General features: G+C 35.9%; 1 protein-coding gene and 2 long non-coding RNA genes across 3 annotated transcripts; 1 reads left to right on the top strand and 2 right to left on the bottom strand.

The window, feature by feature from the left end:
• Positions 1-1,057: 1,057 nt before the first annotated feature.
• Positions 1,058-1,922, top strand: LOC132127191 (uncharacterized). Its single transcript, XR_009427495.1, has 3 exons — positions 1,058-1,085; positions 1,204-1,257; positions 1,814-1,922. It is a non-coding gene; the product is annotated as an uncharacterized LOC132127191 (long non-coding RNA).
• Positions 1,923-5,157: 3,235 nt separating this feature from the next.
• Positions 5,158-9,474, bottom strand: LOC132127165 (uncharacterized). The gene is made up of 3 exons (XR_009427494.1): positions 9,334-9,474; positions 7,500-8,159; positions 5,158-5,859 (listed from the first exon to the last, which is right to left on the bottom strand). It is a non-coding gene; the product is annotated as an uncharacterized LOC132127165 (long non-coding RNA).
• Positions 9,475-11,519: 2,045 nt separating this feature from the next.
• Positions 11,520-23,344, bottom strand: LOC132153020 (cytoglobin-1-like). Its single transcript, XM_059562131.1, has 3 exons — positions 23,111-23,344; positions 12,829-13,060; positions 11,520-12,310 (listed from the first exon to the last, which is right to left on the bottom strand). The coding sequence occupies exons 1-3, from the start codon at positions 23,242-23,244 to the stop codon at positions 12,143-12,145; spliced, it is 534 nt and encodes a 177-aa protein (XP_059418114.1). The 5' UTR covers positions 23,245-23,344; the 3' UTR covers positions 11,520-12,142.
• Positions 23,345-27,601: the final 4,257 nt, after the last annotated feature.

The raw sequence follows: 27,601 nt of genomic DNA, 5'->3' as shown, positions 1-27,601 counted from the left end.
TTCACTGGAAGTTTATAAATTATACTGTACTTTATTCTGTAGTTATATCTCTCCTGACATTTTTTTAAATTGCTGTTTTATTTGTTTACAATTTCATCTGCCTTCCAGATCTGCCTTTTAGACCCGTTGTGTACCTTATTGGATCTGTTGGTGTTGTTCTTGTGAACTCTGTTGCACTGACGACAGAACTGATCATGAAAGTGGGTGAGTTAACACAGAACCATCATACTGAACACTGGAAGAATGTGAATCAGTTGAATTAATATGAATCAAATATGGCAACATAAGTATAAATAAAACAATATTTAGGACTACGTCTTTTACGTTTACATTATTTTTTTAGACTGATGTCACATCATGTTAATGTGATTTAAGCTCATTATGAAGTATCAGAGTCAAGAACTTGAACACTTGGCAGGGTTTCACACATTATTTTTTTTTCAGGGGTTTCAGACCGTTTTACTAGGATATGTGAAAGGTTAAAGCGAATGCAGTTATCACAGAACAAGCACATTTTACAATTAGAGGAGTTTGTATGGTTTTAGAGTAATCAAACTCTGTACCCACTGTAACATCTTGATTCTTCAGTTAATGGTGAGCGTGCGATGGAGGATCTGCGAAAAGTTGTCTTTTCCTCTGAGTGCCTTTTTGTATTTTCTGTGCTGCTGTTAACCATTTTCAACCCTTGTGAGTATAAACTAGAATTATTTTTATAAACCATCTTTTTTAATAATCCTAAAATCTAATGATCTGATGTTCAGTCTCTGTATTTTTGTCTTGATTTGCTGTAAATCTGTGGCTTTTTATTATTGGGGTTTTTTGTTGTTGTGTACAACCAGTGGGTAGCATTTAACATTGTTTAGAACATTTGAAATTTTAATTCTGTTTTGTGTTTCTAGCGGTGCAGAAATGACACACTTCATCTGTAGATTCAGATGTAGATTATGTGATAGGCCTTTTTTTTTCTAAATCCGCAAATCAGCCATTGTACTGTCTTAATTAAAGCTGTGATTAATTTCACATTGATTTAATAAATATCCACAGTTCTCCACACAGTCACTAATAAGGATCAGCAGGATTGTCAGGTTAGTATTGTATATTTAAAGTTTAATATTTATTAATACTGATTGATGTGGGATTTACACGTGACCTGCACTTAAACACTTGGCTTCATGTATTTAACATGTCTAATCCTGAACACAGAACTCAGCAGGATCGAATTCATCCAACAGATCTCAGCAGAATCATCTCTCTCAGGTGAATATCTTATGGAATGTTGTATTGATCTGAGATTTGTAATTAACCTGCATTATAGATTAAATTGTTATGGTGCTGTCACACTTCTAGGTTCAGCATTTAGTTAACGAGGAAAATATAAACAACAGAGCTTTTTTCCAGTATTTGAATTTTTAGACATGTAGGTAGCTGCTGAATATACAATTATTTTTATCCCTTACTCACCTAATCAATCCAAACCTGTGTGACTTGTGAATATGTTTTTAAAAATCTCATCAGCTGGGTGAGTATGAATTTTTGTGACACCCAGATAATTCTTACCCTATCTTGGGGTCAGTCGAGTCTTTTTAGAGCAGAGATAAGCTGTGAATTATAATTATAAGCCCAGCAATCTTTTGGAAGTGGAGTGTTTCAACCTCACACAGTATGTTTTGTTCATTTTTCAGCTCTGAATGAATCTGTAATGCTAAAAGAACATAGAAGTTTTACAGCCAGGCATCTGTAATTTCATCTATAAGCAAGCAAGATATGTTTTGCAGAATTTTCTTTTAATGAATGTGTCTGATCCTGAATGTAGAATGAGGAAAATCCACACAATCTATCAAACCAGAACCAGAATGCAATAGAAATGAATGAACTGACACCTCTGAGAGAGACGGAAGAACAGGAGACTGAGAGAAACGGAGAGACAGATGAGACACAATCTGATTAAGAGCTTTAAGAAAGAGTCCAATGAGAAGACACGATTCTGCCAGATGCATCCTCACTGTTTACCTATGGTAAACATTCATGAGTCCCTTCAGAGGTCAAGCCGAGTGCTCAGATCTTTTTTTGGTTTTGTTACTTTGTTTTAAACATAATTACAGTACTGTGCTCCCAAAACGTTTGAACACTTAAGTCATGCTTAAAAACATCTGAACGTCATTGCATTGAAAGAAATTCAAATCAAGTGTCATTTATTGTGATTAAGGAGTCACAAACTCACTTTACAATCAAAACATCTGACAGACATAAGTAATAGTGTGTGTTTGTGGCCAGTGGATAACGATGAAAGTGAATGTGATTCTCTACACCTGTGTAAACTTGAAGTGAACTGGCTTTATACATCCATTAAAAATCACCAGCTGAGACCTCAGACATGATGAAGAAACATGTATGAAAAAAGCTTCTGCACACACAGACACTTGATTTGATGGATCACATTAAGGCTGTTTTAAGTTTGACTGAACAAACACTTTTGGGATCTGCTGTAAAGATGCAGCGATGCTTTTTATAATACGGTCCATAGACTGAAGGTTTTAAGTTTTGTGTTTCGGTAACTTGCAATTCTGTGTTTCCTCATTGAATACCTTACAATACAAACTATATGTACAAAATGATATGATCAGTAAGTCATGGCAACATATGTTTTTACATATCTTGAACTCATCAAAGTAAGTTCAGTAATTTGACATTTATATTTTCAGGTTGGTTTAATGTAATTTATATGCATATATGAATACTATACTGTTTATGAACACTGAAATATATTAATATGTGAACAAGTTGCACACACTACATTTTACATTCCATTCAGTGGTAAAATGCAGGCTCTTGTTCAAGTATGGAGCTGCATGACTCTTTTTGGTTCTTCATTGTAAAGCAAGTAAAGTAAAGTGTGTGTGTGTGATTTTGAAAGAAAGACAGTGTGTGAATGTTCATTGCCTCATGTTGCTCTTATTCTGCTTTTTATGTTTGTGTATATTATTACTCATGAACTTTGCGGACCATGTTTCTGAATGCTGAATTAGCTCTGTTTACATGTAAATTTGGTTGCTTGTGTGTTATTATCAGTTTTTTTATGTCAGAAATCCACAAATGAGCCTTTGAAAAAAAATTACCTTAAGAATGTTTTTTTTTAACCTCTATCATATAGTTGTGACTGATTGTTTTAATAATACAAGAAATCAAAGGGAGTTTGCTGTATTTTGAGATGAACTTATTTGTTTATTTTTATTCAATAAATTGTATTATTTAATTTTGTTATAATTTTTAATGGTGCACAAGTTGACTAAACGTTTTTTTTTTGTAATAAACAGGGTTTCCACGGGGTCTTAAAAAGTCTTACATTTTTTTGCATCAAATTCAAGGGCTTAAAAATTCCTAAATTGTATGAGATAGTTTTAATTATGATTTCAAGAGGTCTTCCATTAGGTGACAGAAAGACTAGAATTTTTAGGATGGCTAAATGTGACGATTAAACTTGAAAAGGCTAGTGCTGCACATAATAGTTCCTTAAAACTGGCCACTTCATGGACCTTTCGGAATGAAGGATTTCGAAGGGTACAACTAACGAACACTTCGGGCTCCCAGGATCCTTTTTAATTTTAATTTAATTAGGTCAAATTTCTTTACCTGAATATATCTGAGCACTGAAATTGAAGGAAATAATGTTAGTTTTAGATATGCCTAAAAAGTTCATTTTAAAAGAAAACCAATTCAGCTTTTGACTTTTTATCAGTCTAGGTCCAAAGATAAAAACACTAAAAAAATTCTGGGGGATAATGTTTATTTTTGCATTTTGACATTGGTAATCTTGTTATTAAATGATTGAGCTCTATTATTTGCCATATTTTCATATTCTTAAGACTTACTGTCATTGTGCAATTTTTACCTATCTTTCCAATAGTTTTCTCAATATATATATATATATATATATATAAAAAAAGATTAGTAATCATATTGCTAAACTTGTAATCCAGTTGACTGCCAGCAGATGGAGACTGCAGCTCTCTTTCTGTTCTTGTCTTTTAGACAGCAGATTTACCAAAGCAAAAAAAAAAAAAAAAAACACCTTATTGTTCACTGTAACCATTTATTTAATGTGTCGACTTGATATTTTTTGAGAAGGTAAAGAATGTGTTAATTCTGCGTTGTTTGTATTGTGTCCAGTCCAGAATTGTTAGCTGGACGGATTTGTGAATTCCATTGTAAACATTTAGAATTTTTCATTAGGCCTAACAAAATTCGAAGGGCATTCTCCTAAAACCCGTTTACATAAAAACTGTAATACAGCTCATGAATTATTGCATGAGATTATAAAATATTTATTTCACAGACAATAAACCAGCCTTTATTTTTCAGATTCAGATTTTTTTTTCAAAAAAAGATAATTAAAAGTTTTTTAAACCGTTTGCTGTGTTTGATAGATTTGACCACACTACAGACTAAATCGATGTGAAAACATTTCAGATCTGTTAAATCAGGAAGGCTGTAGAGAAGAGTTTAGTGTGACACGCGCAGTCTGATTTAAACACGAGACCCGTGTCACATCAAACAAACAAACCCTTGCTTCAATGAGGAATTAAGTGAGGGGTTTGTTTCCTAAAGACCCTTTAATATACATCCCACAGGATCACAGGAGCTGCTTTCACATATAAACACACACACTGCACGCTGAAACACGCGGGACACACACGCGCGCGCTCGCGCGCACACGCACGCACACATTCCCAGACAAAATGACTTTACATTGTCCAGAAAATGAATCAGGTTTATTTACAGTAAAGAGCATTCAAAACCCTAGAGACGGGAAAACACAATATTTCAACACAACGTCTGTGTGATAAAGATGAGTGTGTTTTATTATGAGTGTTGCTGCTGGAAACTCTAATGACATTAATCATGTGTCAGTCTAAAACATCTGTGGGTCAAATTCATGAATTATGCATGCACTTCTTATTATTTACATGTACAGGAGAATTAAGGCATTTTCATTCAAGCAAACTAAGTTATTAATAATTTCAAGTTTTTTAGTCTCGTGACCATCTATTAAGTGTTCTACAATACTATGACAACAATAAAATCACTCTTGAGAAACAAAAATAAAACTGGCTCATATTTCCTAGATCATAACTCATTTTATTGTTCTAAAAGCAGTTGGTTTCAAATAAACAGTTTTCACATTCCACCAAAAGAGTACACATTTTAGAACATGGCAGAATACACATGCAAATTTGGCCTAAATGAATTATGAATCACAAGTTCAGGATCAAAAGTTGCTTTGCAGTTTTGCAATCTTATGTTTATATTCTTAAAGAACAATATGTGTTTAATCATTTTGTCTTACAAATGTTGGTATCAGGGTCTGAGCTTAATTATTTACAGGAAGCATTTTTCACTTTACTATATCGTTTTACTATATATTAATAGTTTATCAAATATCTAATAGTGCTCTATTAATGATTTTATCTATGCCTTTATTGTTGACTTAATGGACTCTTTTTTCTTTTCTTTTTTTCATCCAGACCCTAATCATCTCCTGGACCTCCATCTGTGTGTTTATGGACTCTACAAGATGTTTCCTTGTTTGAGATCATAAACACATGGGAGATTGAAACTTTATTTGCGTCTCGTGTAGGTCTGTAGAATCGGAGGTTTCTCTTCGGGCTCTTGGAAGACACCTGGGATTGAATGCAGGAGCACATGTAGAGCAGATGTTTGGAGCGGGACGGTGTGGTTTGAGTTTCCCTCTCGAGTTGAGCTGTGTTCTCTGATTCTCTCTCAGGGGAGTTTGAGCTGGTCAGATCTTCAACCACAAATAATCAGGAACTCTGAGGCATAAGCCTTGTGTCCAAAGAGCACCTGTGAGACCAGAGTTACATGAGCAAGTGTAATGAAGATTTTACTGTTAATGTTTGCATCTCAGAAGACTTCATGAAGTTCTTCAGTTATATTCTCACTGCTGTTTAGTTTAAGCATTAAGTTATTCTCATTATTCTGACGTTTCTTCTGAAAAAGAGAAATAAAAAATAGAGTTGTAAAATAAATGTGGTGCAGCTCAGATCATTTGATGGGGTTTGTATTGAGATTTTTGCATTTTGATCGCAGATTTCTATGTCTTGGCAAATCTGAGCACAGTGTGAGACATTATTGAGATCTCTTCTGAATATCTAGGAGATACACGTGAGTATTAAAGCATATTTCCAACTCATTCAAAAAAAAAAAAAAAGGTAAAACAAAATTGAGTTAATCATTAGAGTCATTATGAAAAAATGTCTGAGATTTTATGTAATAATTATGACATCTCAATTTTGACTCATAATTTTGTACTTTTTATTTCAATTTTGACTTTGTTTCATTATTGTGGCTTAGTGTCTTCTCACTTAATTTCTTATTTAAGTATGATATAGTACAATTTTGGCTTCTTATGATTATACTTTTTATTTTGTAATTTTGACTTTTTAATTTTTATTTAAAAAATTATCCTAATTATGGCTTAGTATTTCATTTAGATTTTTCTTATATCATAATTGTGACAGTCATAGTTTCAAGTTCATTTATAAAAATTTTGACACATAATTTTGGCTTTCTGCCTCATATTTATGACTTTTTATCTCATAATCGTGACAGTCATAGTTTCACGTTTTTTATCTAATTTTTGATTGACATGATTTTGGCTTTCTGTATAATAATTATGACTGTCTCATAATTGTGACTTATCTCATAGCTTTAGTTGTCATCTATTAATCGTGACTCATAATTTCAGGTTTTTATCTCATAATTTTGATTGTCAGTTTGAAGTTTTTAATCTCAATTTTGAATGACATCATTTTGGCTCACTGTTTCATAATTATGACTTTTTGTCTCATGATTGTAACTCATCTCATAATTTTGTCATTTCAAGTTTTATCTCATAAGTTTTACTGTAATAATTATGACTTCTGGTCTCATTATTATGGCTTAAAATCTCTTAATTTTCATTTCAGAGGTATGGCTTTTTATTTCATAATTTAGATTTATCTCAGTTTTGACTGCCATCTTTTTATCTCATAATTCTCCCTGTCAGAGTTTTTAGCTCACAATTGTCATAAATATGAATTTTTGTCTCATAATTATGGCTTTATATTTCGTAATGTTTACATTTTATCTCCTAATTATGACTTGTTATAATTGTTATTTCCCAAAGCCTTTTTTATGTGTTTCAGATGGTCTCTTGTGGATTACTGAGGGCCCCAGGAGACAAATAAAGAGAAATTAGGGAGAAATTAACTTTGATTGAATGAAGTTTGATCTTCATTTAACATCATTGCTAAGATAAACTATTGAGCTATTAAAGAGGTCGCATTAATGCAATTAATTAAAAGGACTATGAGAAACAATTAATTTGGATTGACCATTACAGGAAACTAGAGTGTGCTGAGCTGAAGATCTGACTGCTGTGGAGCAGGTGTGTGTGTGTGTGTGTGTGTGTGATCACTGAAGCGAGGTAAACACACACTCACATCCACAGAGAGAGCTGACATGTGAAGGCATCAATGTTTCATGCACTGAACTGCCTCCTCCAGCGAGGAGCTCATCAGACGAGCCTCTATTACTCATTTAAAACTCTTCCAGTGACATACTCTTTCCTTCTCTCGTGTCAGTTAATAACATTTCTGGATGGAGATGGTGTTGGGGATGAGGAAGGGGTCTGCTGGTCCAGTCCTGCGAGCGGCTGATGGCCGGGTGTTGTGTATGAATGATTTACAGGGCGCTGCATCTGTGTTCACGGACAGCACTTACAGGCAAGTTCATGGCATCCTGTCCTGAAAGCACTTTTTCACAGATGCTATTATTCCTCCTGTGTCCAGTTCAAACAATCCTCGCTGTGTTGGAAATGGAGTCGTCCAGTGGAGTCACACAAAACCCTTTTCCTCTCTCTGAATTCTCTCTTTTGTGTGCGCTGCATGCGTCTTGTACTCAATCTGACAATGCTCTTAAATATTTCAGGATGAGCGTTAACTTTGTGAAAGTGTCCCTGAGAAGATCCTCCCTGGCTGGACTGAGTTTCTTTCTGTGCTCACAGTTTCAGCTGGATAAATGATGTCTCTTATTATTATTTTTCTGAAGCTGTTGCATCGTTCTCATGCGGCTTTTCCTTTGTCCCGTTCACATCTGTCTGTCTGGAGATATGGACAGAAAAAATAAACCTGTGATAACTCTCAAAAATACAGTTCATGCTCTGTTTTAAAACCGGCTGATCTCCCAATCTAGCTAGCATTTTAAGACATCAGGGAATGTAGGCAGCAACATTACATTGCTTAAATGTTTTATTCTTGTAGCCAAAAACTAAAGCAGCACCGCATGTGTTCTTCATAGTGAAAACAGTCCCAGAAAGCACTGAGCTTGATGAAAAAAAAGAAAAATCATTCAAAATGGTGTTCATTTGTCTGTGCTGTATATTTCTAATGCTTAGTAACAGACTTACTCTGAATTCATTTGTAAATCAACTCTCTTGTGCTTTACACGAGGAAAACAAGTTGTGTGACATGAGGAATTGTTGCCCATGTAATTTATATTATATTATATAATATTATTGCAATTTAAATATTATAATATATTTAAATACTATTTGAATCTAATTGATTATATGTATATTTTGTGTAATTATATTATTATTTTTATATATTGCAAATAACTTTTTAATAAATGATCTAATGTTATATTTTTATATATAGATTTTATTATATAAATGCATCATTTTCAACATCTACAATAAATATTTCAATATATTGTTTATATATCATCATATAAGTATGAAAATTTGTATGTTGAGAAAATCGCCTTTAAAGTTCTTAGCAATGCATATTAGCAATCAAAAATAAGTTCTGATATATTTAAGGTAGGGAATTTACAAAATATCTTCATGGAACATTATCTTTACTGTCCTAATGATTTTTTAAAATTAATTAAATTAAATTACATTTATTTGTTTTTAGCATAAAAGAAACATTTATAATTTTGACCCATACACAGTGTATTATTGGATATCGCTACAAATATACCTGTGCTACTTATGACTGGTTTTGTGCTCCAAGGTCAAATTTGTCTCTTATATTATAACATTTAGTGATATTATTGGAAAGTGGAGATTGTTGCATGAAATTAAGTGTTTAGTTGAAGGAGATGTAATTTGTAAACAGTTTGCCTGAATCACTTTTATTACATTAGATACGACTGTAGAATGCTTTCAGGTAGAAATGGCTCCTGTCACACAACAACAACACATTTTACTGTTTTACATCACAGTCAATGCAATCTTTTGTGCTGATCCTACAGAGAGTGATGTGGACTCACGGTTTGACGCGGTTGATGAACATCTGTCGCAGCAGGAGAGCGATGGTGCTCAGGACCATGATGGTGGTGCACATGACTGCTGTAGTTCAGTCAAACCGGGAGCCAACACAAAAACAAAGCTCAGGACATCCACAGCAGGCAGAGGAAGTGAATTAGGGTTACACTCTTTCACCATGCCCTGCGCCTGAGTCAGATTATGTGGCTGGATTAGCGCTAATCTCAATCAGCGTGAGTCGTGTTGGGGGTCGGAGCTGTCAACTCCTGCTGACACAGCAGTTTACCTGATCAGAACTGAAGCCGGTTTTGGTGCCACTGTTTTTGGTGGCTGTGTTGCTTGAGGGTTTTCTATGGTGTTTTGGGGTTGCTAGGGGGTTTTAGGTTGCTGGAGAGTTTTGGATGGTTGTCAGAGTGTTATTTTGTTAAGTATTTTGACTTTTGCTAATGGGTTCCTGTAGTGTTTTAGGTTGCTTGAAGGCTGCTAGGGAGTTTTTTTGGCGGCTGCCAGAATTGACATGGGATTTTTTTACCTATGCAGATACTAGAATGTGCTGAATGTCTTGACAAATGTGTAGCAACCACCGGTAACAAATCACAACAGCCCAGCATTGTGGTGGTGAGGTCTGAAGCGCTCTGTTGTTCTCTAATATTCAGCTTTATTGCATTACGTGACTGAGTTCATGGGAACAGGGATGATGAGTGTGTTAAAGTGAACTGCACATTCATCAAACATTGTGAAAATCTTTTTGAGTCATTGTATTTTTGAGTGAGGTGATTATGATGAGTCACTGTGATTGGCGTGAAGCAGCAGAGATTGATCACATGATCACAGCTGCAGAGCTGCTGTTTTAGGGGAAACTGATAAAGAATGTGTGTCTGCGTTAGCCATTTATCTGCTGTGCTGCCAACCTTTATCTGACCTTTTCAGAAAATCACAAACATGATCTCTGTAACATCTCAACTCTTTCTCTTGGACAACTGGAGGCTTTTGCTGAACGTTCCCGCTTGTCAGATGTTTCTCCTGACAAAGACTGTCATCTGAGTATTTTCACACATAGCGTTCTGGAAGAGATCCTAACAATGTGTGATCAGATTTGCCAAGCAGTCAGCAGTCACAGATCTCAATATGACCTCAAAACTTTTCTCTTCAAATGATCTGAGCCGCTCTTCACAGTCATTTTACAGCTCTAAGACATACTGATAGCATATATAATAACCCATAGCAGATCTATACAGGTGGAGCTGGGGAAGGCGGAGGGTTTCAGAGGAGCTCTGAAAATACGTTAAAAATCACTTTTATTACATTAGGTACGAAAGTAGAATCTGTTAGAATCCGAGAAAGAAAAAAACAATGATATTATATATATATTTTATATATATTAGATATATTTTTTTTTCAACAAATCCAAGTTTTGTGTGAGGGGTAGGGCTTCTCTAAGCAGATATAGGGGTTTTTAAGAACTGAATTACCACTGAAATTCCCTGAAGGGGTAAAATGGGAAAGAATGTGGCATGAATGAAGTGCAGCTGTCTGTGAGCGGTAGGTGGCCAGATCTGTCTGTCTGTCTGTCTGATGCTGCAGGCCATTTCTACATCTGTGTAAACACACACACACACACACACACACACACACACACACACACACACACACACACACACACACACACACACACACAGCTTTAAACTGACACTTGTCCTGCTGAGTTCTGCTCATTTATTCATTTCGTGGTCTATCTTTCTCTCCAACACTCATCTTATCACGCAGCTCTTGATAATGAAGTTTTCTCAGTTCCTTTGTAAAGTTTAATCAGGTCATAAACTGAATGACTCTGGTTCACTGTAGATTATCACACACGGACAAATACTTCAGGTGAAGACGCTGATATAATGAATAGAGATATAATCACGTTCAGCTCTCAGTAAACAGTGTGTGCTTCCATAACTTGATCCATAATGTCAGTCAACGTTCCACATTTACTACAGTTAAAGCTATTCCTGTGAAAGCATGATCAATTTCTGTGGCATGTCTTTACAAATATTCGGCAGCACAACTGTTTTCAACATTGCTAATAATCAGAAATATTTATTGAGCAGCAAATCAGCATATTGGGACGTTTTCTGAGGGATCATGTGACACTGAAGACTGGAATAATTATTTTACTATACATAGAAAACAGTTCAAGACAGAGTTTATTTCTTTAATGTTTCAGAGTTTATTTCTGAATCAGTGATTATTTTTCATGTACAAATCATTTAATAAGTACAAAAAGAATCAGTTTAGCTGCTTCAGCACAGAATAGTCCTTTATATTCTTTTTGCTCACCGCACGCAGAGAAAGCGACTGATACAAAAACACTCGTCTCTTTCAAAAAACATCCGCTTCAGATGAACTGGATATTTATCTAAAGCTCCAGCAGAGACCCAAATTTTCCTTCAGAAATGCACATTTTTGTATCTGATGGAGGTCGTGTTTGTGTACATGGTTTATCTGGAGTATGTGTAAATATTTAATGGGAGACGGAAAGCAGAGAGCTTGAGATTTCTGCACTGATTTATAAGTGTGTTTATCATCTGAGCTGAATAACAGTTGCTAGGGATCTGACATCGATAAAGTCCAGATTAAATATCATGTAGGGTCCATCAGCATTTAAAAAACATGGTCTGGTATGAGCTAATTTTCAAATTTTACAACAACACGTCTTTATTTACTTCTACGTCTTTTTCGTTCACTTATAGAAATGAATCAAATATACATGACATAACTGTAATAATCTTTGGTTTAATTTGTATAGTTATGCATATGTCCTCTCCTTCACTTTGCAGAGTTTTTGATGTTTTCCCAGCCGACTTCAGCGTAGACTTTGTTCATCTGCCAGTACAGGACGCCCAGGAGTTTAGACCACGCGTTCTGCACTGATGCTGGACTGAAGCATTGTGGGAAAGCTTCCCCCAGAACCTCCAGAATGACTCCAGCCAGAATCTGCAGTAAGAAATTCATCAATTTATTCTGTAAGGGCACGTCCAATTGATCAAAAGTGACAGTAAAGGCATTTTTTAATGTTACAAAGATTTCTATTTCAAATAAATGCTATATATATATATTATATATATATATATGTTATTTTCAGCTGTTTATTTGTCAAAGAATCCTGAAAAATAAAATGTTTCACAATTTGAACAAAAATATGAAGCAGCACAACTGTTTTCAACATAATAATCAGAAATGTGTGTTGAGCTGCAGATCAGCATATTGAAATGATTTCTGAAGGATCATGTGACTCTGAAGACTGGAGTAATGATGCTGAAAATTCAGCTTTGATCACAGGAATAAATTACATTTGAACATATATTCACATAGAGAACAGATTTTTTAACTGTAATAATATTTTTAACATTACTGTATTTTAATAAATAGAATGCAGCCTTATTGAGCAAAAGGGACTTCTTTTAAAACATAGTTTATAACTTTGTATCATGCTGTTTGTTCCTCATACTCACTTTGAAGTAGGCCGGATCCACCTTATGTTTGAGCGCGTGTGATTTGCCCATCTGCTGGAAGATGGTGTTGAGTTTGTCTCCGTCGCGCAGGTTTTCCACCAGCGTGTTGAGGGCGGTCATGATCCGCAGAGCGTGTTTCTTCAGCTGGATGCTTTGCCTCATCTCCTCGGGATCCTGCATGTCACGGAACTGATCGAAGTACTGCTTCGCCGACGGGAAGTTTGAGAAAAATCTGGAGGAACACACATTTAGTTACTTTCAAAACAAAAATTCATTGACGCCCTGACCCCCCTCACAAGATTTAAAAGAATAGTTCACCCAAAAGTGAAATTTACTCATCCTCAGGCCATCTACAAATTTGTTTCTTCATCAGATTTGGAGAAATGTAGCATTACATCACTCAGCAATGGATCCTCTGTAGTGAATGGGTGCCGTCAGAATGAGAGTCCAAACAGCTGCTAAAAACATCACAATAATCCCCAAGTAACCCACACCACTCCAGTTCATCAGTTAATGTCTTGTGAAGTGAAAAGCTGTGTGTTTGTAAAAAACAAATACATTATTAAGATGCTTTAACTTCAAACTGCTGCTTAACCGCTGCATAATCCATAATAAGGCTTCCTCCAGTGAAAAAGTCCATCTGTTGTCTCTCACATCAAAATCCACCCACATAGTTGTTAAGTGCTATTTTGGACTGTTGTGGCTTGTAAACAGTGCTTGATCTGTGCAGATTTCTCTTCTGATTCACACTAGAAGACTTGTTCACTGGAGGAGGAAATAAGGATGGATAAAGGACTCATATTTAGCAAGAAGCAATGGTTTGATGGTAATAACATCTTCATGATTTTTTCTTTTAAACACATGCAGCTTTTCTCTTCTCAAGTCATTAACTGATGGATTGGAGTGGTGTGGATTATTGTGATGTTTTTATCAGCTGTTTGGACTCTCATTCTGACGGCACCCATTCACTGCGTAGTATCCATTGGTGAGCAACTATTCCTTTAAACTCCTGACGTTCTTTCTTCTTTGAAACTTAAAAAGGAGATATTTTCAGACGTGTGCTCCAAAATTAATTGTTCCCAATATCTGTCAAAATATCACCAAAAAATGTTCCACAGAAAAAGAAAGTCATACAGGTTTTGAATCACATGAGGTTAAAAGATTATTGTTTGGGTCAAACATAACATGATCATGTTTCATTGAATTAAAAATGTCTTGTTATATTAATTCAATGAAATATAATTCATTTTTGATGTTTATTATGAATTGTTTTTACAGATTCAAGTGAGCCACACGCATTAGAATTTTGATTGGACTGGAACAGAAGATCCTCGTCATCAGGTGATCAGAGTACAGTTACCAATCTTCATTCATTTATGATTGTTTATAATAATAAACATGTGTAGTAGATAGTAGAGGATTAGGTTCCAGATTGAGGCTGCAAACTTCCTGTTTTAATAGGAAATATATTATTGTAGGGCCATGAAGCCATTTCATGAGGATCCTAAAGATAAACATGTGAAAGTGAACTGTGCCATGTGTGAGAAAGCTTATCTCAGCCCAGCTGGAAAGATAAGCATTCCTGAGATAATACTAACCTAATATTTAACCAGCATGGCTGAAATTCTCCTTCACTCACAACAAATACTGCAAGGAAACTCACTTAGTGATAAAAAATGACCTAGAAGCATTTAAAGGGATGTTGAGCATGTTGAACTCTGTAGTGTGTGTGACATGAGTGCTGTCGTTCCTGGCACATGATGTGTTTGTGTTGTGATAGCTTCTCTGTTATTATTCTCATCCAGCAGAAGCAGCACAAACATTCAGGTGCAAGTTTCTGCGTTGATGTCAATTTTTAATTAGCGTTGGTTTTTAGATTTTTTGTTGCAATGAATATCTCTAAATGTAAATTTACAATTCAGTTGCATCAGTGACATTTCCAGAGCTACTGTAAATGTCCTAAACTCTGAATGCTACTGTATGTGTTTACTCCGATGTAACGCAGTGGAACAAGAGTGTACTAGTTTACTCTCTCTCTCTCTCTATATATATATATATATATAAAAAAGCCTTCCTGTAAGAACTAAATGATCTCATGAAAGAATATGTTCCAGCTGCATAACAAAAGGGTGCTTAAATATTCATTCAATCACTTTTGACTGAAGCATCTTTTGTGTTTTTACAGACGTGCCTCATGCATCCAGCGCCAGAGTGGCTGTGATGTTGTTTCTACGAGTCCCATCAACTGTTTCACCTCTTACGGCCCACAGAACTGAACCAAGAGTCAAACCGCAACCGGAAGATCTGTCCCATTAAACAGAGACAGAATCTAGTAAATGCCCAGAGAGGAGACGTGTCCTCACATGTCCAAATCAAACAGGATATAAAGAGAGATTGTCTCTCATCTTAATGTAGACCATAACTCATGTTTAAGCACACGTGCTCTTAACCTCTGACTCCAGATTCATGTGTCAGCGGCTGGAGGACGAACAAAGGCAGTTAAAATCCCCTGGAAACGTGAAAAACAATCATGGGGATGATAAACAAAGCGAGTAGACGAGCAGTTAAGAAGACACTTAGTCCATATTATGTGTGTAATAAGACAGTCACTTGTTGCCCAGCTTATCGGTATAATTATCAGTATATTTATTGTCCATTGGTGTGACACTAATTTAGTTATCAGTATAGTTACCGTTTGTTGGTGTAGACACTAATTTAGTTATCGGTATAATTATCTGTATATTTATTGTCCATTGGTGTGGACACTAATTTAGTTATCGGTAAATTTATCAGTATATTTATGGTCCATTGGTGTGACACTAATTTAGTTATCGGTATAGTTACCGTCTGTTGGTGTGGACACTAATTTAGTTATCTGTATAATTATCTGTATAGTTATTGTCCATTGGTGTGGACACTAATTTAGTTATCGGTATAGTTACCGTCTGTTGGTGTGGACACTAATTTAGTTATCAGTATAATTATCAGTATAGTTACCGTCTGTTGGTGTGGACACTAATTTAGTTATCAGTATAATTATCAGTATATTTATGGTCCATTGGTGTGACACTAATTTAGTTATCGGTATAGTTACCGTCTGTTGGTGTGGACACTAATTTAGTTATCAGTATAATTATCAGTATAGTTACCGTCTGTTGGTGTGGACACTAATTTAGTTATCTGTATAATTATCAGTATAGTTACCGTCTGTTGGTGTGGACACTAATTTAGTTATCAGTATAATTATCAGTATAGTTACCGTCTGTTGGTGTGGACACTAATTTAGTTATCAGTATAATTATCAGTATAGTTACCGTCTGTTGGTGTGGACACTAATTTAGTTATCAGTATAATTATCAGTATAGTTACCGTCTGTTGGTGTGAACACTAATTTAGTTATCAGTATAATTATCAGTATAGTTACCGTCTGTTGGTGTGGACACTAATTTAGTTATCAGTATAATTATCAGTATAGTTACCGTCTGTTGGTGTGACACTAATTTATCAGTATCATTATCAGTATATTTATTGTCCATTGGTGTGACACTAATTTAGTTATCGGTATAGTTACCGTCTGTTGGTGTGGACACTAATTTAGTTATCTGTATAATTATCAGTATAGTTACCGTCTGTTGGTGTGGACACTAATTTAGTTATCTGTATAATTATCAGTATAGTTACCGTCTGTTGGTGTGGACACTAATTTAGTTATCAGTATAATTATCAGTATATTTATTGTCCATTGGTGTGACACTAATTTAGTTATCGGTATAATTATCAGTATAGTTACCGTCTGTTGGTGTGGACACTAATTTAGTTATCTGTATAATTATCAGTATAGTTACCGTCTGTTGGTGTGAACACTAATTTAGTTATCAGTATAATTATCAGTATAGTTACCGTCTGTTGGTGTGGACACTAATTTAGTTATCAGTATAATTATCAGTATAGTTACCGTCTGTTGGTGTGGACACTAATTTAGTTATCAGTATAATTATCAGTATAGTTACCGTCTGTTGGTGTGAACACTAATTTAGTTATCAGTATAATTATCAGTATAGTTACCGTCTGTTGGTGTGGACACTAATTTAGTTATCAGTATAATTATCAGTATAGTTACCGTCTGTTGGTGTGACACTAATTTATCAGTATCATTATCAGTATATTTATTGTCCATTGGTGTGACACTAATTTAGTTATCGGTATAGTTACCGTCTGTTGGTGTGGACACTAATTTAGTTATCTGTATAATTATCAGTATAGTTACCGTCTGTTGGTGTGGACACTAATTTAGTTATCTGTATAATTATCAGTATAGTTACCGTCTGTTGGTGTGGACACTAATTTAGTTATCAGTATAATTATCAGTATATTTATTGTCCATTGGTGTGACACTAATTTAGTTATCGGTATAATTATCAGTATAGTTACCGTCTGTTGGTGTGGACACTAATTTAGTTATCAGTATAATTATCGGTATAGTTACCGTCTGTTGGTGTGGACACTAATTTATCAGTATCATTATCAGTATATTTATTGTCCATTGGTGTGACACTAATTTAGTTATCGGTATAGTTACCGTCTGTTGGTGTGGACACTAATTTAGTTATCTGTATAATTATCAGTATAGTTACCGTCTGTTGGTGTGGACACTAATTTAGTTATCTGTATAATTATCAGTATAGTTACCGTCTGTTGGTGTGGACACTAATTTAGTTATCAGTATAATTATCAGTATATTTATTGTCCATTGGTGTGACACTAATTTAGTTATCGGTATAATTATCAGTATAGTTACCGTCTGTTGGTGTGGACACTAATTTAGTTATCAGTATAATTATCGGTATAGTTACCGTCTGTTGGTGTGGACACTAATTTATCAGTATCATTATCAGTATATTTATTGTCCATTGGTGTGACACTAATTTAGTTATCGGTATAGTTACCGTCTGTTGGTGTGGACACTAATTTAGTTATCTGTATAATTATCAGTATAGTTACCGTCTGTTGGTGTGGACACTAATTTAGTTATCAGTATAATTATCAGTATAGTTACCGTCTGTTGGTGTGGACACTAATTTAGTTATCTGTATATTTATCAGTATATTTATTGTCCATTGGTGTGACACTAATTTAGTTATCGGTATAGTTACCGTCTGTTGGTGTGGACACTAATTTAGTTATCTGTATATTTATCAGTATATTTATTGTCCATTGGTGTGACACTAATTTAGTTATCGGTATAGTTACCGTCTGTTGGTGTGGACACTAATTTAGTTATCTGTATGATTATCAGTATATTTATTGTCCATTGGTGTGACACTAATTTAGTTATCGGTATAGTTACCGTCTGTTGGTGTGGACACTAATTTAGTTATCAGTATAATTATCAGTATAGTTACCGTCTGTTGGCGTGGACACTAATTTAGTTATCTGTATAATTATCAGTATATTTATTGTCCATTGGTGTGACACTAATTTAGTTATCGGTATAGTTACCGTCTGTTGGTGTGGACACTAATTTAGTTATCTGTATAATTATCTGTATAGTTATTGTCCATTGGTGTGGACACTAATTTAGTTATCGGTATAGTTACCGTCTGTTGGTGTAGACACTAATTTAGTTATCGGTATAATTATCAGTATAGTTACCGTCTGTTGGTGTGGACACTAATTTAGTTATCTGTATAATTATCAGTATATTTATTGTCCATTGGTGTGACACTAATTTAATTATTAGTATAGTTACCGTATGTTGGTGTAGACACTAATTTATTTATCGGTATAATTATCAGTGTAGTTATTGTCCATTGTTGTGGACGCTCATTTAGTTATCGGTATAGTTACCGTCTGTTGGTGTAGAAACTAATTTATTTATTGGTATAATTATAAGTATAGTTATTGTCCATTGTTGTGGACGCTCATTTAGTTATCGGTATAGTTACCGTCTGTTGGTGTAGAAACTAATTTATTTATTGGTATAATTATCAGTATAGTTATTGTCCATTGGTGTGGACACTAATTTAGTTATCGGTATAGTTACCGTCTGTTGGTGTGGACACTAATTTAGTTATTGGTGTCGGTATCATCTCGTCGGACATGCAGGTTCTTGTTTTCTGGCGTTGTGTTGATTTTTTACAAAATGAAGGAAGGTTCAGGGCAGTTTGTGAATTTATTTGAACAGAATGAGAAAATTGTGCTTAAAATATATGAGATGTAGGGAACATCTAGACATGTTAATAGTTTGGTTGGTTCTTTTTTGACTTTTGATTCCAATTGTATTGCCGTTCACTCGCTCTCCTTTGTCTCTCACTTTCCTAAACTGTTGTTTGTTGCTGCTCTCTTGCATGTCAGAGATAGTTTGCAAACTTCATAACTGAGATGTTTTTGCCATTTGCAACAACCTCTTGGCTGCAGTCTGATGCTTTTTGTCATCAACTAGTAACAGAGATGAAAGGGTGTCTTGAAGGGGGATTTTAATAAAATTTACAGCGAAATGGATGATAATATCTGATGCAAACCACTGAAGTGTAAATTAATACATCAGGAAGATATCAAGTCTCCTTCTGTGAACGTCTAATTATAAGCATGTCCCCTCTGAGAAATAAATCTAATTTTACGAGCTGAAAGAGTTTAATTATGAATCTGTATCACAGCCCTTCAAGTGTGATCATCAGATAGATGTGAGCTGTAATCTTTAAAGAGAAATTACTGCTAACATCTATCACAATCCTTGTGTGCCGTAAGATGTGCACAGCTCAGGAATGAAGAAATATGAGCTCACATGATTTGCTAAAATTCACCAGATTCCTGAACATCAGAAGAACCTATTTAACAATAATGTATCAAAGATTACAAGCAAAAAAATGCACTGAAACATATATATATATTATTTGCAATAGATCTACTGATATTATACATATACTGTATAAACTACAGTAAATAGTTTTTATATAATATATTGAATCAGTTTAATCAAATGCACATTATTAAACTTAATGTTCTTTATATTTTCCCCAGCTGTATTATGTACAATCTTGAACTCTCAATAATCATTTAAGGTTGTGCCAGTAGATCTTGAAGAAAGTTATAGTTGACAGTGAAATAAATTGAATCAGTCTGCGATTTCTGTGAACTGATTTCAACTGGGGGGAATGTAGGTTAATTGAAATAAGTTAAAGTTATCAATAACAACACTGGTATGTCCTGATTTAGATACACACAGATTTATCTAGGTATCTAAATCAGGACATACCAGTGTGGTGAAGTTTTTGCAGCACAGAAAATCAGGAGTGTGAGAGAAAGCCTGCACTAAAGCTGTCATCTCTGAAACCATAAAGAGCAGCTGGAGATCCCAACAAGCATTCAAGGTCAAAATGTTCACCAAATCCCAGCAGTCACACCTCAACTCTACCCACAATCCTCTTGCACCCAACTGAACTTCTTCTCTTTCCATACAATAGGATATCTATCTTATTATCTTATTTATGGGAACATAATCAGCACCAGTGGGATTAGTTTTCACATCTTTCATGTGATGTCACCATAGACCATCAGTCCTCCTGGTTTATCACATACACGGTGATGACGGTTCACGATTCTAGATGGGATTGAATCTGCAAACTTCAGATGATCAGCCCTGAACAACACTTGTGGACATCGCCAAGGAAATCATCTTGATAACTTAATGGGGGGGGGTGGGGGGTGCATGGTCGGGAGGGAGTTCATTTTCCTGACAGCTTAATGGATGAAGCTGTCCTTCACTCTGCTGGTCCCGGCCTGGAGACTCCACAATCTCTTTCCTGATGGCAGCAGACTGAAGAAGCTGTGTGTCAGGTGGTTGAAATCACCTGCAATGCAGAGGGCTTTGCGGTACAAATCTACATGGTGGGTCCAAAAAATTTGTATCCGAATCCGAAGAGCCTTTAAATGTGCTACTTTGAACTGACCCGAACCCGTCTAATATTTTGAAAGTTGGACCCGAACCCAGCCTTCTGGAAATCCAGCTTCAAAAGTCCACTTTCTGTCATGGTGACGGATGACAAATGGAGTTTTGCATTTTTTGTATCTCAAGTCAACTTGCATAATAATTTAAACTGTTTGCCCATGGATTATAATAATGATTGCTCATCCAGTGCCATGGCTACTGACGTTAGCTGGTTTGCTATCATCTCAGTGCTATCTTAGATATGACGGTTCGTTCATAATATTATTATAAAAATTGGAGAAACTGCAAAGTGCTGTAAAAAAGCCAATTGTCAAAGGTAGAGCCATTGCATTGTATTTTTTTTCACCTTATTCCAAATTACAGATTTTTCTCATCCTAATTCTACAAGTTTAAATTTACAAAACAACATATGCACAGCGCTGACTGACTCTGATAATGGCCGGGTGTTCTCTGAGTATGACTGACTGATTACACACATTGTTAAACAGACCCGGTACCCAAAGTAATAGATTGGGACCTGACCCTGACCCAGTTGACCATTTAAAATATAGCCCCAAACCCCTCCGTGTAGACCTCTACTTTGCGAGTGAGATAGGTTCCATAAATGTCCTGGAGGGAGGGGAGAGAGACAATGATCTTCTCAACTGCATTGAAGGGTCTTCCGGCAGGACACATTGCAGGCGCCATACCACACAGTGATGCAGCTCATGGTGCCTCTGTAGAAGGTGTAAATTATGGGGGGCGGGGCTCTGGCTCTTCTTAGTTTGCGGAGGAAGTAGAGACGCTGCTGTGCTTTCTTGGCCAGTGCTGCTGTGTTGTCGGTCCTGGAGAGGATCTCTGTGATGTGCACACCCAGGAACTTGGTGCTGCTCACTCTCTCCACAGTCGCACCACTGATGGTCAAAGGAAAATGTTGAGTGTGCACTCTCCTGAAGTTAACAACAATCTCCTTCATCTTCTCCATGCTCAGAGAGAGATGGTTGTCACTGTACCACCCGGCCAGATGGATCACCTTGCTCCTGTAGTTTGTCTCATTTTTGTTGCTAATGAGACCCACCACAGTCATGTCATCCGCAAACTTGATGAAGAGGTTGGAGATGTGTGACGGTGTGCAGTCGTGAGTCAGCAGAGTGAAGAGGAGGGGGCTCAGCACAAATCCTTGGGGGGCCCCAGTGTTAAGTGTGATGGTGCTGGATGTGTTGCTACCAACCTGTACCGCCTGAGGTCTTCCAGTCAGAGAGTCCAACAGCCAGTTGCACAGGGAAGTGTTAAGCTCCAGTTGGACCAGTTTGTGAATGAGCTGTCGAGGGATGATGTGTGTGTGCACTTTGGATGGGATAAATGCAGAGCACTAACCAAGCTTTGCCACATCACGTCACTTTCTTTTTTCTTTTCACTTTATTGTATGTGGCAGCCTGCTTAAATGCATTCCAGTCAGTAGTGTCAACAGTCTTGAAGATTCAGTGGAATTGCTTGGAAATATATCATGCTACTGATTGACTGTCATTACATATGATATATATATATATATATATATATATGTATATATATATATATATATATATATAAATGTGATATGTCATAGTTAATGGCAGTAATTCAGTAGCATGATATATTTCCAAGTACTTTGTGTGTATATATGTACATACACAAACCACAAACATAAATATACTTTGACACATGCCCCAAAACACTGTTATGGTATATGTAAAAATATTTTTATTTCTATGGTGCATGTCAAAACCATGGTGTAGCCATGGTAAGTGACCAAACAAAAATAGTATAACAATAGTACCTACAGTACAATGGTGAATTTTCCAAACCTCTTGTATTATCAGTTATTAATGTCAACCCACCAACATGGTAAATGTTCAAAAACAATGTATTACCATGGTATGTTCACTGTGCATATTGCAAACTGGTAATCATGGTATTATCACTGTACAAATAATAATAAAAAAGTTACCTTTCAACATTTTAATTAAAAAAAATTGTCATTTATAAATGTCAAAACACCATGGTATTAAAAAATCATTGTACCACCAAAGTGCTTATCAAAAACTAAGACATAACTATGGTACATGTCCAAACAATCAAGCATTATCATGGTACCTGTTCAAAAAAGGCCATACGCAGTATTACCATTGTGTAGTTCCAAAAACTAGTATATCACCTATTATAAAAGTCTAAAATACCATGGAATTACTATGGTGCATGCCCAAAAGACCTGAGTATAACATAAGTAGTAAGCAATGCTGCATGTGCAAACAATGACAGTGATAACACTGATTTTTGTGAATGATTGATGTATGCAAATAAGATGGAGCAGCTTACCTGATGAGCACAGCGACTCCAGCATTCTCTCGGTTCTCGTAGACGGGTCTCCAAGTGTCCTGGATCACAGACACATCGTCCTCGGTGAGAGTCTCGGGGCTCCGTGTGAGCTCCACACCTCCGTCTCGCTCCATCCAGATGCTCGCTGAGAAACACTGTGTGTGCTCCTGATGGGGTCTTTATTTCTGTCTCCTCAAGAGTCTGATGAAGACTTACTGCTGAATGAAGAAGATCCTCCCACCCACTTCCCTTTATCTCTCTCTCTCTCTCTCTCTCTCTCTCTCTCTTTCTCACTCACTTGCTCACACACACTCATGTTCTCCTCTTAACTCACAATCACACCTCCCCCTTCAGTTTACTAGTTTTTTTTCTCACATCCATCTGCACCCGTCTGCTGCCCACCCACAGGAATGACAACAGACGAGATCTCTTTAATATCTCATTTATTTCTCCTGGACACTGGGGAGATTAAATGAAGAGCAAACTTGTTTCAATTTCCTCTAAAGTTTCAGAAAAGATCTTAACTCACATACCTAAATCTGCAATCTAAAGTTTTGGTTTTTGTCTTGTTTTATAGTGGAACATCTACATGTCCTTAAACGAGACACTGAGAACCAGAATTACCATTTCCTTAAATATCTTTAAAATACAGTTCACCCAAAAAGTGCTTTTACTTCATGCCAAGACTTACTTTCTTCTGTGGAGCACAAGATGTGGGTGCTTTTAAAGGCTTAGGAGTTTTTCAATGAAAGTCAATGGGGTTCAGTGTTTTTTTGGTCATTAGTGTTCTTTAAAACATCTTTAATGTTCCACAAAAGAAAGAATGTCCTACAGGTTTGGAATGACATGAAGGCAAGCAAATAATTTTTGTTTGAACTATGAGGTATGTCTTCTCTCTGAGGGCTCTGTAAAGGTATATGAAAATATGTATGCAAATACACTGAATTTAGTTGACAATATGGACTCACATTTCTTATCAAATGATCTGAGCTTCTCCACATTCTTTTTAAGCCTCTTTACTCTTAATGGATGACAACTACTGACTATTTTTGTTTTGTTCTTGTAGGAAAAACGTGATGAAATTGACATGAAACACAACGGAGAACTCCAGGTAAACCCTTATTCTTTATCTTGAAAAAAACAAACAAGCATTACAAGAGCAAACGGACACACTCCACCTTACATCAACACTGCTGCGACTGACTTAGAGGCTTTTGTATCTTAACTCTTCAATTAATATTATCAGATGTTTATCTTCTGAATCCCCAGAGGAGAAATAAAAACAGGCTTAAATGGGACAACAGAGGTCTTCCAGGAAGACTATAGAGCTCATTGGTTGAGAAATGTCTGAGTTCATACAGAGTGTACTAAGTTAGCATGATGAAGCTGATCTTTTAACAAGACTGATGGATGTGAAGCATGTGTACGTGCGTGTATGATTGTGCAACAGTCAAAGCTGGGTCAGACAGACCCATTACACACTTTCACATTGACATGATCACTGTGGGAGAGAGGAAGAGGTTTAGTCAGACTGAGCTCATTCTGGAGAGTGCCACAGACAGAGCGGCAGGTGTTTGATTGTTCAGGGACAGATCAAAGGTTTTTGTCTTATTGTTCAGGGGGTGGCATGTTTTGAAGGGGTCATGGGGTCAGTGTGACATCTGTCTGCAGTGTAACTGTGATCTGAGCAATTATCACCTCTGTCTATTGGCAATGTTTCAGTAGTTTATATGCATTGCTTTGAAAGTGCATGTACTGCAGTGTTTTTAATATAAGTCTCTTCTGCTCACCAAGGCTATACTGCAGTCTTCAATGTCACATGATCCTTCAGAAATCATTCTGATATGCTATTTGCTGATCAAAAAAACATTTCTGATTATTATCAGTGTTGTAACTAAAACTTCTTCATATTTTAGTGAAAACACAAATTTTTTTCAGGATTCTCTGAATAGATTAAAAAGTCAAAAGAACAGCACTTAATGTATCTGAAATAATACACATATTTATCTATCTATTTGATCCATTTAATGTATTCTATAACTGTAAGGTCTTTATCTCAATCTGAACTGCTTCTATAACACTATGTGAAATATTGCATATGCTGCATGTGACTGTTGTAGAAAATTGGCCCCAAATATTTCTCATGAATGCATACCAACCACATACCAGCGCTTTGCTACTGAAATATGAACTGTATGGATTATATGAGTGTCGGAGTATAATGTCAGGAATCTAAATGAAAGGCAGATGTGTTTCTGTTCAAAACACATCCCAACCCTGAGGCCTGTGAGCCATCATTACAGATTCTTTACAGTATTTATCATAATCCTTCTTTTCATACTCAGCTTCTGAAGGGCAATTACATAGTCAATCATTTTTATGTTAAAGAATAAGTTGTTCATTGACATTTTAGTGTACTTGAAAGCACAGTTGTTTAGTTGTTAAAGAGTTTCATAAAACAAGGTTTTCTCAAGGCCATTTGAGTGGATTCAATGCCTAGGCCAGTCAATAACCTGACTTCCCAAAAACTGTCCTTAATTTACTGTGCTTCCGATGCCCTCTAATGGAAGATGGAAGCAGTTACGTGCAAGAAAGGTATTCAGAACTCAAGTTTGTGTATTTGTGGTTGTATGATTTGCACATTTAAAAGATTATACTGGAACTGTGCTTTGCAACACAGTCATGTGAAATGGTACAGGAGGGATATTACAGATCAGGTAGTCTGCTCATCACACTTCTGTTTTCACATACACATGGGGGGCAGTATGGTGTTTACTTCCTGCTACATACACAGGTACAGGTAGTGGTGGAGGGAGGAGTTGTGAAAAAGGATGAAGGACGTTTTGGCGTAGTTCAGGTCAGCACATCATTGCACGGTTATCATCACTGACACCCTTGATGAGTGACAAATACAAGAGGGAGCTGAGCGAGGTAAGATTGCATTTAAACAAAATGATAGATGTGTGGAGGATTTTATGATTGGAACAAAACAGTGTTGTTGAGATGCTTTGGAGGACATGTGCCAACTGCAAATAACTAATAGCAAATGTCAGGCAGTCCAGGATCTAGTTGCACTTGATCCTTTATTTGTTTGTTTTATTTTAATGCCTACAAGTTTAAAGGGAATGTTGATGTTAAATGCTTATTGCTGTTAAATGCTTATGGTGTTCAACAGCATCCATACAAGCATATCTCAACAGAGTTAAATGTGCCACCTTTTGCACATGTAATGCCAATGATAACTTTTTTTCAATAGATTTTGGGACACTGCTGTTTTTTTTCCACTTCCCTGTCTGCAATGAGTATGCATGTAGAATCATGAATTAAAATAATAGTTAGAAGAAGCAAATGTGATTGAACACTTATATCGAAGACAGGGCGACCCTTTAAGTGTTGCTAGTATGATCTAAAGTCTGGCTACCTCATGACGAAGGGGTTATTGTGCTGGAAATATTTACAAAGCACTTAATTAAAGCATTAACTTTTGTTCTTTGCGAAAGCTTCTATAAAATCACTTGAACAAATAGAAATAAAGACAACGATTATGTTTTCAAAACTTAATATACTATGTTTTTTAAGAATATGACAGTGATGAAATAGCCGTGATTTCTTGTCATGAACCTTAAGAGAACTTTTATATAATGATTCCAGTGGCCTTAATGCTGTTTTCATGCCTGTGACCAACTCGTCATGCATTAACAAAAGTGCGGAATTATCATCGCATATAGATATAAATTAGATGCATCTATAGTCAGAAAGTTCCTAATATATCTAATGTTAATTTTCAATGTGTTGGTTATTTTTTTAATATGTTTTTTTATTTAAATTTGGGTCAAGAATGACTCCTAAATATTTAATTTCGATTTTAAATATCGATTTCAAAGATTTCAACCCTCAAGACCTTCAATTATGACTTTTGGTTCAGTTTTACATAGCGAGAACTTACGGCGATTTGTAAAAAACATAGACACCGTTTTGTCAACATTCAAAGTTAAATGAGAGTTTTTCAGCCAAATGGAAATCTGTTTCATTTCCTCAGTTAACTTTCGGGCAACATCCTTAGCAGTTTTACCATGAATATAGACCGTGTCATCAGCATACATTATCATTTTTGCATTAATACACACAGACGGAAAATCATTGATGTAAAGAGAAAATAACAAGGGCCCTAATATAGAGCCCTGCGGCACTCCCATAGTTCATGCTCGTAAGGGAGATGATACATTATTTATCGATACACTGCTGCCTTGCACTGAGAAAGGATTTAATCCAATTTATTGTACTTTGTTAATTTATCTATCAGTAGTTCATGATTTACTGTATCGAAGGCCTTACGCAAGTCAAGAAAGACTGCCCCTACAACTCCTCCACTATCCAGACTTGATTTTATTTCCTTTATTAAATAACAACATGCTGTCTCCGTTGAGTATCGTTTTCTGAAACCGAACTGGAGAGGATGTAATGCAGCATTGTAATGAAGATGTTCCACTA

This window comes from Carassius carassius, chromosome 1 (genome assembly GCF_963082965.1).
Source record: "Carassius carassius chromosome 1, fCarCar2.1, whole genome shotgun sequence".
Taxonomy (NCBI): domain Eukaryota; kingdom Metazoa; phylum Chordata; class Actinopteri; order Cypriniformes; family Cyprinidae; genus Carassius; species Carassius carassius.
The sequence above is the reverse complement of the archived record's forward strand: the minus strand, read 5'-3'. Positions and strand labels throughout refer to the sequence as shown.

Bases quoted from the DNA above. Each gene is read 5' to 3' on its own strand.
- LOC132153020 (XM_059562131.1), bottom strand. From the start codon at position 23,244: ATGGAGCGAGACGGAGGTGTGGAGCTCACACGGAGCCCCGAGACTCTC. The intron at 13,061-23,110 runs GTAAGCTGCTCC...GTGTTCCTCCAG, and splicing joins GGAGTCGCTGTGCTCATCAG to ATTTTTCTCAAACTTCCCGT. The intron at 12,311-12,828 runs GTGAGTATGAGG...TTCTTACTGCAG, and splicing joins TGGATCCGGCCTACTTCAAA to ATTCTGGCTGGAGTCATTCT.